Raw genomic sequence first — 14,090 nt, 5'->3', positions numbered from 1 at the left:
GGGCACTTTCTAAAAAGTTTCTCCTCGCTCTCTCCCGCTCCGCGCGGCCGCCGCCGTCCCCTCGCCGCCCCGCCATGTTAGCGGCCAAGAGGCAAGATGGAGGGCTCTTTAAGGGGCCACCGTATCCCGGCTACCCCTTCATCATGATCCCCGACCTGACGAGCCCCTACCTCCCCAACGGATCGCTCTCGCCCACCGCCCGAACCGTAAGTGCCTCCGCGCCCGGCCCCCGCCCGCTGCCCGCCCGCCCGCGCCGCCAGCCGGGCCCTGCATGCGGCCCCTGCCCTGCCCCCTCCCCGCCTTCCCCTCCCCGCCTCCTCTCCTCCCTCCCTCCCCTCCCCCGCTCGTGGCCCAGGCGGCCCGAAACTCTCCAAACTTTTCTGCCTTTTGTGGACTGGATTTGTTTGCACTTCGCCACGTTCTTGCTTTCAGTTTGCTGCCTCGTGATGTTGGGGAGACCTCTCTGTCCAAGCAGGGCTTTGTTGGTGGGGCGGGGGAGGGAAATCCGAGTAACTTTTCTTTTGCGCTCTGGTTCCCCCTCCCCCTTTGGTGGTGGTGTTTGTTTCTTCACCCTGGGAAGATGACTGTGTGGCTCTTTCTTTGCTCTCTCTCCCTCTCCTTCTCTTCCTTCCCTCTTCTGTGGCGTCTTGGGCTTTCCCCGGTTAACCCCTTGGCTGCCGCAGCGGGCCCCGAGTGACTCTGCTGCGCCCGACGCGCGGGGTAGGGAGTGGATTTCCTTCAGGCGTTGGACTTGAGAACTGGCTAGCGCGCAGAGCCGGGGGCCCTAGAGAGGCTCCTTGGCTTTCTTTTGGGCAGCTATGTATTTACCTTTCTAGTGGCAATCGCTGGCTCTTGGCCCTCCTTCCCCCTTCCCCCTTCCCCTGGAAGGTCACACTTCCCAGATTGGTCCCACCGCAAACTTGGGGGCTCTGAGGCGTCCTTTTCTTTGGCGACCCGCAGGGCCGCGAGCGCCCTGGGCGCCGTGGCGGGCTCGGCTGCCCGGCGCGCTGGCTGCGGGCTCTCCCGGGCCGCGCAGGGCAGCCGGGCTGAGTGGGGCGGGGAGGCCCCTGCGGCCCGGATTCTTGGTTTGTGTGCAGCCAGAATGGACTCCTCCAAGCGGACTTGTGTATTTCTAGGGAATTTTGGCGCCTTGGGATGTATGGCGGGGTCTGCGCTTGCCAGCTTCCGTGTAGGCCCGTCGTGGGCCCTGGAGGGGGGGGGGCAGAGACCAGGGTGTGCGGGCTCAAGGAGGTGCGGGGGCCGAGGGAGGCCGGGGCGCCTCTCCTTCAATGGAGTGGGCCGCCGATCGCCGGCCACCCAACTTTGGGGGCCCTAGGGCAGCGCGGGGTGCCGGGCTCGGGGGGCGCTTCCTGCAGGGTCGGTCCCGCGCCCAACCCTGACATTTGTTAAGACGGCTCATCCCCTCCCCCACCGGCCTCTGCCCCCTGCCCTCACCCTGAACCCCTTCCTCCTCATCCCTCCCTCCCTCTTCTAAGAAGCCTGGATTACGAATCTCTGGACGCAAGACGCATTTGTGCCCGGCTTCCCAGGATTGTCATTTTACACCTTCTCTGGTTTGGTCCCCTAACCCTTATTTACACACACGACTTTTGTTTTTTCTTTTTCGGTAACTCTAGATAGCAATTTGAAATAATGCACCCACTGTTCAGCAGCCGTGGATACGGTGCTAATGGCCGAGGGCTTGCCGGACGGGAGTCGATCAGATCTACAAGTGTTTTTAAGCATTAAAATATTAACTATCAGGTTTGACTTGTTTTTTTGGGCCCTGGCAAAATGGCAAGGGCATGCTAGACCGGTCATTTTTTTATGGCTAGGGAAGAGAAATAATTATTCCCCCCCTGCCCGGCGCCCAGGCATGCTTGGGAAGCTGGGAGAGCGGTTCGGCTCGACCCCCTTCTCCAGGGCCAGTTCCACCAGGCTGCAGGGGCCGCGCTCTGGGCTTGCAGCTGTAGGGGAAGCACAGTTCGCTTACTTTGTGTTTTTCTTGAGAGCTTGTGGGGCATCTTAAACGGGACCGTTCAGCTCAGAATCGCAGTGTTCGCCTACCAATAAACCGGCCCAAGCAACATTCCAAAGAATCCCTGAGAATTTCTGCTGCTTCCCCCCTCCCCCTTCCGATGGAAACCTCCCTGGTATTATTTTAAAATCCACTTAACCATCTGAATATTGAGCTTTGATGGCGGACTTGCTAGCTTTCTTGACTCTTTTTAAACTCCCTGTCTGATGCTGGCAATCTTGCCATTCCTTCTCAAACTTGAGCAGTTGTGTTGTCTTGTAATTAGCAAACAGGGAAATTGTTAAAGGCAAATAAATGATTTCCCGGTGAGAAAAGGAAGGCTCCCAATGATCGGTCCCTTTTGTGGGCATTATAGGAATAGACGGCGTCTAGTTATTTTAATTGTGGACATAGCGGGTGGCCTGGTGCTGTGACATCAGATTGAGTCTCAGAAGACATTTCTGAACTCAGTAGGCAGTTTTAGTACTTACATGTCAAACACCAGCAGACATCTTTGTGTACACTGCCCCTTCCTCCTTCCTCCCTGTTACCTGGGTTAGATTATGTGCTCCAAAATTAAAGTTATTTATTTAGGCTGGTCAGCAGAGCAGTGGAAATGAGGACGGTAGGCTGTTGTATGTCACTCCTGACGTCTTCAATCAGAGGGCCAGCTTGCAATTCCAGATTTGATACAGCTGCGGGAGGAAAGGAGGCGTCCATAGGCAAGATAGCGGGCTTCCCATGCTCTTCTGAAATTCTTAGTGTTTTATAGGGTGTGTTTTTAATGGCAAGGTGTAAAGACAAATTTGCTGTATGCTTTATTATTTTCCCTTTGCTCCTTGGTGGCGGTGATTTTTGCTACATTTTCTGTTACTTATGGTGTACCTGTAAGCAGCTGCATCCTTTAAAAAGCAAACTCTCTGGAACCCTGATTTCTGCTTTTTTATTTAAGAATGTAAAGAATTAGAGAGTATCATTAAATCGGCTTATGATGAATAATACATTATCTCAAGAATAATGCTTTAATTGCTGAAGACACCATAAAGCTTGATAGTAATAATTTTATTTTAAAATGACAAAGATTTCTGCATAATATTAATTTAGTCTTTGATACAGTAATAGGAATGGCTTTTAAAAAGACAGATTCAGATACAAAACTGCATTAAGGAGAGGTCTAGTTAAGTAGATGGGAAGTGTTAGAACTGCAAATATTAGAACTGTGGTAACATTTGTATACTAAAGATAAGAATACTGTAACCTATTAAAGTTGATTGGAAAAAGTAGTTTTACATTTCTTTTTCCCTCCTGGCAAAGGGGAAATAGGAATATGGTGGTTGAAATTCCAGTTAGGTTTGAAATTTCTTTTTAAGGACTTGATTATTCGAGCCCTTGCATCTTCTCTTATCCAAAGTTATTTGCTTTTCAACCGAGCTGTTTGCTACTAGGTTGAACAGATAAATAAGCTGCATCTTGAATTCATTTTTGAACTTGGAATCCAGCATTTAAAGGAAACTGAGAGGGGCCTATTCATTGGGGTTATATTTAGCCGGGCAACTTCTCTTTCTGGCTTGTGAAAAATGGATGTTTTTTCCTCACTGAAACAACATAATCCTTTCTGATACAAAAGATTTAGACCTTGGAGTGTGAAGGGTTAATGGTGGTCCTTCCCAGTTGTCCTCCCACCCCCCCACCCCTGATTGTTTTGACAACACTTTTCAAAGTGTGACATTCCAAGCCCCTACATAACAATGTAATATTACTGTAATTACACAGGTCATTACATTTTAAATAGAGAACAATAAAATGCTTATCGCCCTGAAAAAGAACAGGTGTTCTTACCCTTCTTTGGTATTTATGCTAATTGTTTTTCATCTCCTTTAGAAATATTTATGGCGAACATGTTTAGATTTCAATCTCAATGTAACCGTATTAATTCCATGCTAATCTTTATAGGTTGGGGTTTAATGTCTGCAGTATGGCTTATAGGCTCAACATTCACCCAATAGGTCATATTTTAATGATTATAAATTAAATATGCCAGCACTTTCCACTTTGTTGATATTGAAACTTTCTGAAACCCCAGAAACAAACTCAGGCATGTGGGAACCTAACGAGCTTATCTGAAAGACGTGTTTTTGGAAACTTTTGCCTGTTTAAGGGAAGGAGCTTTGACTGATGCCCTCTGTGTCTGATTGAGAAAGAATTTTGAGGAAAACAATCCTTGTTCTTGCCAGGAGTTCTTCACCTTGATTTTAATTTTACTGATAGGGATTTCATTTAGAGTCACTGCTGGAAGTTGGTCAGCTTTCTGTTTCTTAGCAAGCTGTGAAAAAGTTACCGGAAGGTTTCCGGGGGCTCGCAGATCAAGAATGCTGTTCTGTTTGCAGTGCTGGATTGCTGCAGTTCTGCACGCCATTAAAAAAAAAATTTGCTTTAGAAAACTAGCATTTTAATAGTTGCACCAGAGGCTGTGCTTTTAAAAGATTACAGCAGAAGTCTTTCCAGGTTTTGAATGCCTCCTCACATCCCACAAGGTGCCCCTGGCTGTGTGCAAAAAGTGCCTAGATTTCTCGGTGGAGAAATCCTGGGGCAACTTCTCTCACACACGTGCAGTGGGTAAACTAGAAGGTATCTAAGAGGATTTTACATTTTGTCAGATGTTTCACAACAGGCCCCCCTGAATCACATTAAAAATGCACTGTCGAGAAAGGACAGCTGCAAATTTTTGTGTGGACGCGTGTTTCTGGACCATGACTAAAACTCCGAGGACCTTTCCCCCAGCTGTCTGGAAGTTATGTGGAAGTTGGTTTATTGGCAGTTAAGTATGAGACAACCTGGATTTAGCAAATGCTCTCTCCTGCACAGGAAGTAGATGACATTATATTGGGGGAAGGGAGGAGATTTCAGGCAAGGAGTGATTTACTTTTTTTTTTTTTTTAATGCCGGAGTTGCCAAATAAATAAGCACTTTCCAGGGAAGTAGGTGTGAGCTTTTTAGTATTGGTGAGTGGCATTAGATAATATATTTGACCGCATTTACAATTCTTTTGAGGTGACACATTTCAAAGTTTGGAAAAGGAGGCTGAACCAAATTCTTGAGGGTCTTATTTTCAAAGGGGTGTGGGATGTGGGCATCTGAGTTTCTTCTGGGAGTGAATATTGGCAACCATGTAAGTAAATCTTCAACTCTGACTTATAATTGAGCACATTTGTGAAGGAAATGGTTAATTTTACAACCAAAGGCAAACTCGCACCTCGACAGGTCTGCTGAAAGAAATGTGCCCCAGTCTTTTGCTGGCAAGCACACCACCAGGTCATAAATCCACAGGCTTTATTTACAGCCCATAACACTTATGAATGTTAAGATATTTGACGCCACGTTGCCCTTATAATATTCAAGGTCCGCAGACATTGGCAGTAGCTCAAATTTCTCTCACTAATTATAAGCAATGAGATGGGGAGGTGGTATCCCAACGCAAATACTGCCTTCCCTTCTCCGCTGACCTCCACCTCTGCGATCTGAGTTTACTGAGACAGACACCACCACTCCTTTGGCAGCTGACTTGTACGTTTCCTCTAGGCTATTGTTATACACATTTATGAACAGCACTTTCAGGAATGGAAATTCAGTGGGGGCTCTGCACAAATGCCTTTTTCAAAAGCAAAGTTGCTCTAGGTGTTTGCATCTTTTCTCTTCTTTTTTCTCCCCTTTTCCTTTCTTTCTCTTTTCTTAATCCCCCCAACCCCCCCACTTTTGTTTTTGTTTTTGTTTTTTTTTTTGAGATTACATTGCCTATATTGTGCATTTTCCCCAAGAATACTTAAAGAAACCTGGTATGGGAGACATCTCTTTAATTTATATGATGTTCCCCCGAGTGGAAGGGAAAATGTACACATTACCTAGTACACTAGTTAATGTGAGAGTTTTTAAAAAAGTGAGGTGAGGTGTGAAGAGAGTTGATTAAAAGAATATGATAGGCGAGGGGAAAAAATCCAGGTTTACATCGGGGATGGGAGGGCTGCTTATTTGCGAAAAATGTACTGATATCTGGGGGAGGAGGCACAGAAAAGTAGTCAGGGGAGACAGAATAAATGCCTAAGAAAGATTAGAAAAGTGTAATACAAGAGGACAAAGATTTGGGCTTGGGGGAATTGAAATTGGAGATTGGAAGTTTCCTCATGGAGGGGCATGGGAGTACCCTGGGCTGGGCTATTACAAAGGGATATTGCTTTGCTCAGCAAAGATGGGCTGCGATCCCTTCGTTACCCAGGGCGTTCTACCTAGCCACAGGATGTGTTTCGTATCAGTTACTGTGTAAGCATCTGGGGGTGGGGCATTATCTGTGGTGGAGACCGGAGTGTGAGAGAGAAGGCCAGTTGTCCTACTCATTTTAATTTATGTTGAAAAAGTGGGCTGTTCTGGTGTATTACAAACTGACTACGCGGTATGGGGGGAGGTGGGATTCAGAGGTGTTTGCCAGGCCAGGAGAGATGATGGCTCGCATTTCTGACTGGATCCTTCCTTCTATCCAACTCAAACTTAAAGACCCAGGCCGAAAGGTTTTCTTTTCTAATCAACGGCATGCAGAAACTTACTAGCCCTCAGGGATAGATGTGAATCCCTAAACAGCTCATTACAAAGATGGGGCTGTGGGATCTTTGAACGGGTTATCAGCCGAGGTGTTCTTTGCTTTTCCCATGATAGGTTTTTTCTTCCTTAGGCACATCTGATTTCGGGCTGGTAATTCGACCTGTTATATATTATTCTTTTTGTCATGCAGTAGCCCCAACCAGGTTGGTCTAAGGAGGAAGGAATGGCCAGGAGTGGGATCAGCCCTGAAGGAGTTAAAATTGCTCCCTAAAGTTTGGCATCCTGAAAATAAATTTGAGGCCTGGTAGGCATTAGCAGGGCACAGCACATTTACAGAGCTTAATTAGTACGCACTGTAATTGTTCATGGTCTGCCAGAAGAAGTAATGTTCAGGAAAAGTGGAGTCCCTCTCTTGCAGTCTTCAGCTTGAAACCGATAAATCACTTGCATATTTGTGTAGTGATTCAAATGGAGCTAAGACCTCTCCCATCCCAACATGTGGTAAATTGTAAAGTCAATGAATTGCAGATGTAGGCTACAGTGAGATTCTCTAAGAAAATGCAGAATGAATGGGAAAGAGTGATGCTATAAATATTTACTGAGAAGATAACTAGATTCCTTCGTGCTGGGCCAATTATGATGTACTAAAATATATTAGTAAAATGCTTAAAAAATTGAGAGGATTTGTGTGAGTCTTTGGGTGGGTTGGTTTGTTTTGGAAAGTGAAATAAAAGGCACTATGTTATTGTCGTGTCAGTTTTATTAAGCCTGAATCACAATGGCATACCCAGGGAAGGACACATGAAACCCACATTAATGCAAATTAATTCGTTATGAGTTGCAGCACTGCGACTGCTAAGTGGAGTAATGATGGGGCATCATTTTAAGAGTGTTAGTGTAGCAACTTTTAATGAAAAATGCTGTGTTAGGAACGTGTCTCAGCACTTCAGCCCACGTGTTTTTCTATGTGCTAGAAATATGTTTTGTACAAGAGCAGGAAACTTGATTCACTTTATTTTTTTCCGCCAAACAGTTTAAGAACTTTAATTATGTTTTGATGTTGAAAGAAAATCATCTAGTTTTTCTCAAAAATCAACCCAGAAATGCCTATCACCAAGTTCAAACTCAACTTTTTTTTAGACTTTGCAGCACAAAGTGGAAAAACAATGAATGTAGCATTTCCCCATAGACCTACAGATAAAACTTTCTTGAAGCGACTTTTCCACCTTTTTTTCTTCTTAGAGAATTTTGGTCTCGGGCAATGTTGCAAGTCAATACTTCTTTCCCCAAATGTGAGTAGGTGGATACGTATAGAAGCTGTAAAAGTTAATGATCGTTCTCTGACTCATAGCTGATGGTTTCAGGTTGAGGAAAAGAAAAATTAATGAGGGTAAATAGACATTTGATGGAACATTGAGACAGTAGGAGAGATTGTTCTTGTGTCTAAAGGCATGCATTTTGTTGCAGCAGAATTTCTAAGGCAGAATGCCAGGAAGTGAAAGGGGATGCTGTCGTTAAGTTATTGTTTGGGGATGGTACAAATGTTCAGTGTCTAGAGCTTTTCAGGAATGTTTAAGCTTAAGTACCAGGCAATGCTAGTTTTGCCTTTTCTCTTGAAGTCAGAGGCCCCCCTTGGTACTTTATAAGGGCAGGCAGTCACCCAAAATCTTGGTCAAAGTTTATTTCCCATTAAATGTAAAAGGCTCTCAACACAGGACTGGGGGTAGTGGGGTAGGGGAAGCTGGGCTCATAATGGCCTGTGGTTGCTCAAATGACTAATGACCTAAGAAAAAGTCTTAGGTATACTAAAAAAGTATTTTGTTTCTTAAGGTGATTACATGGAAATTAGATTTCAAGTGGCTCATGGTAGTAGCTACAGGGTAGAGAGGAAAGTGGACCAAAAAAACCAACACCTCCTAGGAAATGATCTGTTTCTTTTTTTTATATAGATAAGAGAAAGCCAGGTGATTCATAAAACTGAAAATAAAGTAAATGTTCCACCTCTTCCCAATTTAGCAGGACGAATAGGCATCAAAAATTAATGTTCATTGTGTTAGAAGTTAGCTTAGTGCTGGAAAAACCAACAGAGGATTTCAGTTGTTTTAGTTGTCTTTGAGGAGGAGATTCCTGTGGTTGAAAAAAGCTGTTTCCCATTCCATGTCTGGATATCTCTGATGTTTTGTATCAGAAACATCATATTTAGAGCCCAGTAGTGATTAGAAATAAGATGAAGAATCTAGATATGATGATAATAAGGGAAGGGGTTAATCTTAAAATGTTGGTCTTTACATTGCTGAAGAATTTTGCAAGCCTTTGCTGAGAACTGCCGAGTCTTCATGGTTCTTCCTCTGGACAAGTGAGGGCTGAGGCATTTGTGGGTGGTAGAATGGGGAATGGGCTTGGTCACTGATTTTTGTTGAGAGCTTCATGGGAAGGAATGAAGTGGAAAATACGTTGGAGTTCTCATCTGGTGACTCCCTGGGTACTCCAGGCAGGGAGGTGCCATTTTGAAGGTGTGGGGCATAGCCAGGTGAGAGCAGCCATGTTTGCCGGATGAGGAAATGATGCGGAGTGGTCTTAGAGCACTCCCAGTGACTGGTGCAAGACAGTCCCAAGGGATGATGCAGATGGGAACCTGTTTTTTTTTTTTTTTTTTTTTGAGATGGAGTTTTGCTCTTGTTATCCAGGCTGGAGTGCAGTGGTGTGATCTTGGCCCACTGTAGCCCCTGCCTCCCCGGCTTAAACAATTCTCCTGCCTCAGCCTCCCGAGTAGCTGGGATTATAGGCACGCACCACCATGCCGGGCTAGTTTTATTTTTGTATTTTTAGTAGAGACGGGGTTTTGCCATCTTGGCCAGGCTGGTCTCTAACTCCTGGCCTCAGGTGATCCACCTGCCTTGGCCTCCCAAAGTGCTGGGATTACAGGTGCGAGCCACCGCTTCCAGCCTGGGAACTTGGTTTTTATTTTATTTTATTATTTGTTTTTTGAGACGGAGTTTTGCTCTTGTTGCCTAGGCTGGAGTGCAATGGTGCGATCTCTGCTCACTGCAACCTTCGCCTCCTGGGTTCAAGTAATTCTCCTGCCTCAGCATACTGAGTAGCCGGAATTACAGGCATGTGTCACCATGCCCGGCTAATTTTTGTATTTTTTAGTAGAGACGGGGTTTCACCATGTTGGCCAGGCTAGTCTCGAACTCCCGACCTCAGGTGATCCACCCCCCCCACCCCCCTCAGCCTTCCAAAGTGTTGGGATTACAGGCGTGAGCCATTGTGCCCGGCCAGAACCTGGTTTTTAAACTTAGATATGCCTCAGTCATCTCGTCCTGGACCTCGCAATCTCACCTCATATTCCAAAGCACAAATGACCTACCATGTTTTATTCTTCCTTCTAACTTCTGGAGAGAGAAATGATTGTTCCAGTTTAGAATGCCAGGGATTTGCTGGGTGTTTGTACTTTTTATCTGTGCCTTAACAAAATTAGATTATAATGAACAAGACATCTTTGTTTTTTACAGGGAAGGAAAAAGCAGTGAAAGTATGCATTTTCGAAAGAAAAGTGTATTGGGAAAAGAGAGAGAGAGGGTGGAAACCCAAAGGAGAAACAAGAAAATTTTAAGTCCTTGTTGCGGTAGCTGGAGGAAGTGTAGCTTGGAAATCTCTCCAGCACAATGGTTGATGGCTGGAGGAAAGATCTGACTTAGACACAGAATAAGCTGCTTGTGCTGGGTGTGTTTGTGAGCTGGGTGAGGTTTTCTGTGTCGCTGGGCACCTGAGGGAAGTTATGTGGCTGAGGGGGTGGGGGACGTTAGAGTGGAGTGTGAGTGTCTGCGCGCGTGCGCACGTGTGTGTGTGTGTGAGAGAGAGAGAGAGAAAGGTAAAATTAACTTTGTCCTATATGTTGATTTCTCTGCTAGTGTCTTAAGGAACTTGCAGCTGCATTTTTACTGTTTCAATTATAGCATTCTCTCTAGGATTGTTGGTGTTATTTAGGTGATGATGAAGGCAAGGATTAAGAACGGAACTGGACAAGTGAAAATTGAATTTGGATTAACCACAGTTTGATTAATTTATTCGTAAGATTGTGACTTTATGAATTTTTTTTCTACAGCATGTCCTTAGTTATCAGGTGTCCATTCCATTTTAATTGACAATAGAAGATTCCTGTGGTTGCCCTGTGTACAGATTGCCTAGGGGCTCTGCAGGGATTGTGGGAAGGAAAGCTTGGACAAGTTTCCATTAAGATCTGAATCAGGCGATTGGAAAAGAAGAGAATAAAACCAACTGAAAAGAGAGGGACAAGTTGTTAGTGTTGCCTACTCTGCTTGAAGGAGAACCCTCCTCTCAGACAAGAGCTACTTTCTGGCCAAGAATTCCAAGCTCGCAGAGAAACCTGTCCCAGGCACAGAAGTTGTTTTAACATGATGCAGAATTGTCACAGTAATTAGTGCAATCTCCGTTTACTGACTGGCAGTTTTTACAAAAAGTAGATGAGGACAAAGGGTGCAAAGTCATCTTTGTTTTTCAGCGGGTCACTTTACTTATTTATTTTTATTTTTGAGATGGAGTCTCACTCTTACCGCCCAGGCTAGAGTCCAGTGATGAGGTCTTGGCTCACTGCAACCTCTGCCTCCTGGGTCCAAGCAATTCTCCTGCCTCAGCCTCCTGAGTAGCTGGGACCATAGGCGCCCACCACCACACCTGGCTAATTTTTGTATTTGTAGTCGAGATGGGGTTTCACCATGTTGGCCAGGGTGGTCTCAAACCTCTGACCTCAGGTGATCTGCCCACTTCAGCCTCCGAAAGTGCTGGGATTAGAGGCGTGAGCCACTGCGCCCTGCCAGCGGTTCACTTCAGTTGCTGCTTCTGAGTGTGTGCGGGGGCTGTGTGTGGGGTGGTCAGATCTTCTGTTGTTTTAGAACACTGTGGTTTATTACTCTTCTTTGACAGGTGTAGGGTTTTTTTCCCACCCACTTCATTGTACCTCCTTTTAATTTTGATCAATACTCTGTTTGGGGCAAGCAGACTTACATTATATCTATCTATAAATATGTATGTAATGTTTTCTGTTTGTTTATTTGGAACAGATAAAATGATCTCAGAGCCCACTGCATCCTAGAATGGGTATTTATAGACTTAGCCCATGAACAACATGGATTTAGACTATTTTTTTTTATTGGATTACTACCCTTGTGTTTATTTTGAGTTAGTTCAAAAGTTCTTATGTGATTTTTTTCCCCTTTATTTATTCTTTAAAACTGTGTGGACTGAATTGTTTTCCTTCCAGGGAGCAAGATACAAATTATCTGGATCTGACACTCACAGCCTAAATTACACTTTGTGCTAGTAACACAGATGTGTTCTGGTAGTAATAATAGCACAGGAGCAGTAACAGTAGTTTGATATAATACTACAGATCCATGTTTGGAAATGCAGTTGATTTGCCTGTTGCAAGGAGGGGACTGGACATCAATTTTCCGGGGTCATCTGATTCCTCATGATTAGTTCTTATATGGCAAATTAAAATGCATTTTCAGATAATTGTTGAGATCCTTTAGTGATTATTGTATTGTTTATAAAATAAATCAGTAGAGGTGTTTGTTTTCCCAATTGATGGGATCCCAAGATTAACAAGTATTATTTGGGAAGGTGAGAATTGGGTGAACAATCTTGCTGTTTCTTTCTATTTCGGGATACCTGCTTCTTTGATGGGTGGTCTCTAGGACTTCAGAGGGAAAGGCTGAGGACAGACTTAGACCTTGGGAAGGATCTGAGCCAATCAGTGACTTACATTCACTCAGTTGCCACCTAATAGGTGGTCCTCCGTTAGAAAATTGGTGGCTTTCTGGCAGTGTTTGGCCCTCTCTTTGGGGAAGTGTGGATTACTAGAGTGCAGGCGACAGAGATGGCCTGGGATGGACAGCTTAGTCATCATGAAAGAATGTGTAAGGCATCAGGTGGCCCCTGAATTCTGTCTGACACATTTGTTTTCCCAGAAATAGAATTGCATTGGAGAGCTGGGGCCCAGTTATTAGAAATATAGGGGCAGGGTGCTTGTACTTGTTGCAGTCTTGTGGCTTTTCATAATCTTTTCTCTGCTAATCCTTCCTCTCGCCTACATATTGCAATTCTGGTGACTTTTTGCAGCACACAGTTCATTTTTCTTCAGCATCCCGCTCAGCACACTGGCTTCCTTTATGTCTTAGTGGGCATCCATCTTTCGTTTTCATGTCATTAATTCTCACTCCTGGCCCCCACCTTCCCTGTATGCTTATTGAATAGGTGCTTTAAAAAAAAAAAAAAAAAAAAAAACTTTACCTTAGACTGTTATGATCATCTTATCCATAGCAACAAATAAAAGTACACAGGTCTTGATTGAATGCCAAGGCTGCAGTTCAATCTAGGAAGGTTTGTCTGCTATTCATAAACTGCTTAAGATGTTTTCTTGTAGTTTGTGACATAAGCAGAACGCTTTGATTTGGTTTCTTTCTACAGCTCCATTTTCAGTCCGGCAGCACACATTACTCTGCGTACAAAACGATTGAACACCAGATTGCAGTTCAGGTAGGAAACGCAAGAGATTCTGAAGCTTGAATTGTCTATATGTAGGTCTCTTGTGTGTTTTATTCTCTGCCCCTTACCCCAACTGAGATGATGATGATGGTGATGGTGGTGGTGATGATGGTGATGGTGATGGTGGTGGTGGTGGTGGTGGTGGTGGTGGTGGTGGTGGTGGTGGTTGAATCACTGGGGGAGAAGGGGAGCAAAGGAGAGAGAAGCAGGAGAAATGCTGCTGAAATGATGTAGAGATATGGAAAGAAAGAGAAGCCTGTGCTTATTGTAAAGAGTTTCTTGATCGGGTATAATGGGCACACAGACCCCAGCTTGACTGTTTTTCTTTGCTTAGGGAGGGATCTTGAATTGGGAGTAAGGGTGGCACAATGTGAATGGGAAGGCTTAAGGGGAGAGGTGGGAGAGGAGGCCATGCGACAGCCCGAGGGTTGTTTCTGGTGGATCAAAATCTTGTTAAGTGGCGCTAAGAATATCTCTTTGGACCTGATCATCCTGAAATGTTGGTTTCTCTTGGACCTGTCGATGTACGACACTAAATGTGCTGGAAGGGAAAGGCGACAGATCCCAGCTTCTGATGAGTGTCCTGTTTCCTGCTCACGTAGTACTTCCATTCTCTTAAATCCAAAGGCTAAACAAATCATGGACTAATATAGACTCGGAGCTGAACTGATGCCAGCAGAATGCAGTAGAGGAGGGAGAGGAGACTAACACGATTTTCGTCTGTCTGCCTGGCCTTGCTGGGATGGATGTACCTCGTGGTGTAACTAATGGTACCAAAACTTCTTGAGTGTCTGCCTTAACCCTTCGAAAGGATTCTCTTGAAACCTTTTGCTGTAGCATTAAAGTCTAGCTGGAGAGCCTTCTTTTCTCGTGAGTTGATGTTGATTTGTTAGATCATGTGCATTATTCCATG

The 14,090-nt window shown here is 44.7% G+C and overlaps 1 protein-coding gene across 17 annotated transcripts in view; it reads left to right on the top strand.

The window, feature by feature from the left end:
* The window catches only part of TCF7L2 (transcription factor 7 like 2), a 221,069-nt gene that overhangs the window by 1,480 nt on the left and 205,499 nt on the right, over nt 1–14,090 (top strand). For 9 of the 17 annotated variants that reach the window (XM_026446675.2, XM_026446668.2, XM_026446669.2 and 6 more), the window contains exon 3: nt 82–206. In XM_026446675.2, the coding sequence (XP_026302460.1) occupies nt 82–206 (125 nt within the window). Of the gene's footprint in view, nt 1–81; nt 207–13,099; nt 13,169–14,090 lie in introns of all 17 variants that reach the window. The other 8 variants (XM_026446665.2, XM_026446663.2, XM_026446673.2 and 5 more) reach the window with 1 other exon arrangement.

Source organism: Piliocolobus tephrosceles, chromosome 9, assembly GCF_002776525.5.
Source record: "Piliocolobus tephrosceles isolate RC106 chromosome 9, ASM277652v3, whole genome shotgun sequence".
Lineage (NCBI taxonomy): Eukaryota > Metazoa > Chordata > Mammalia > Primates > Cercopithecidae > Piliocolobus > Piliocolobus tephrosceles.
This window is presented reverse-complemented; position numbering and strand designations above follow the sequence as displayed.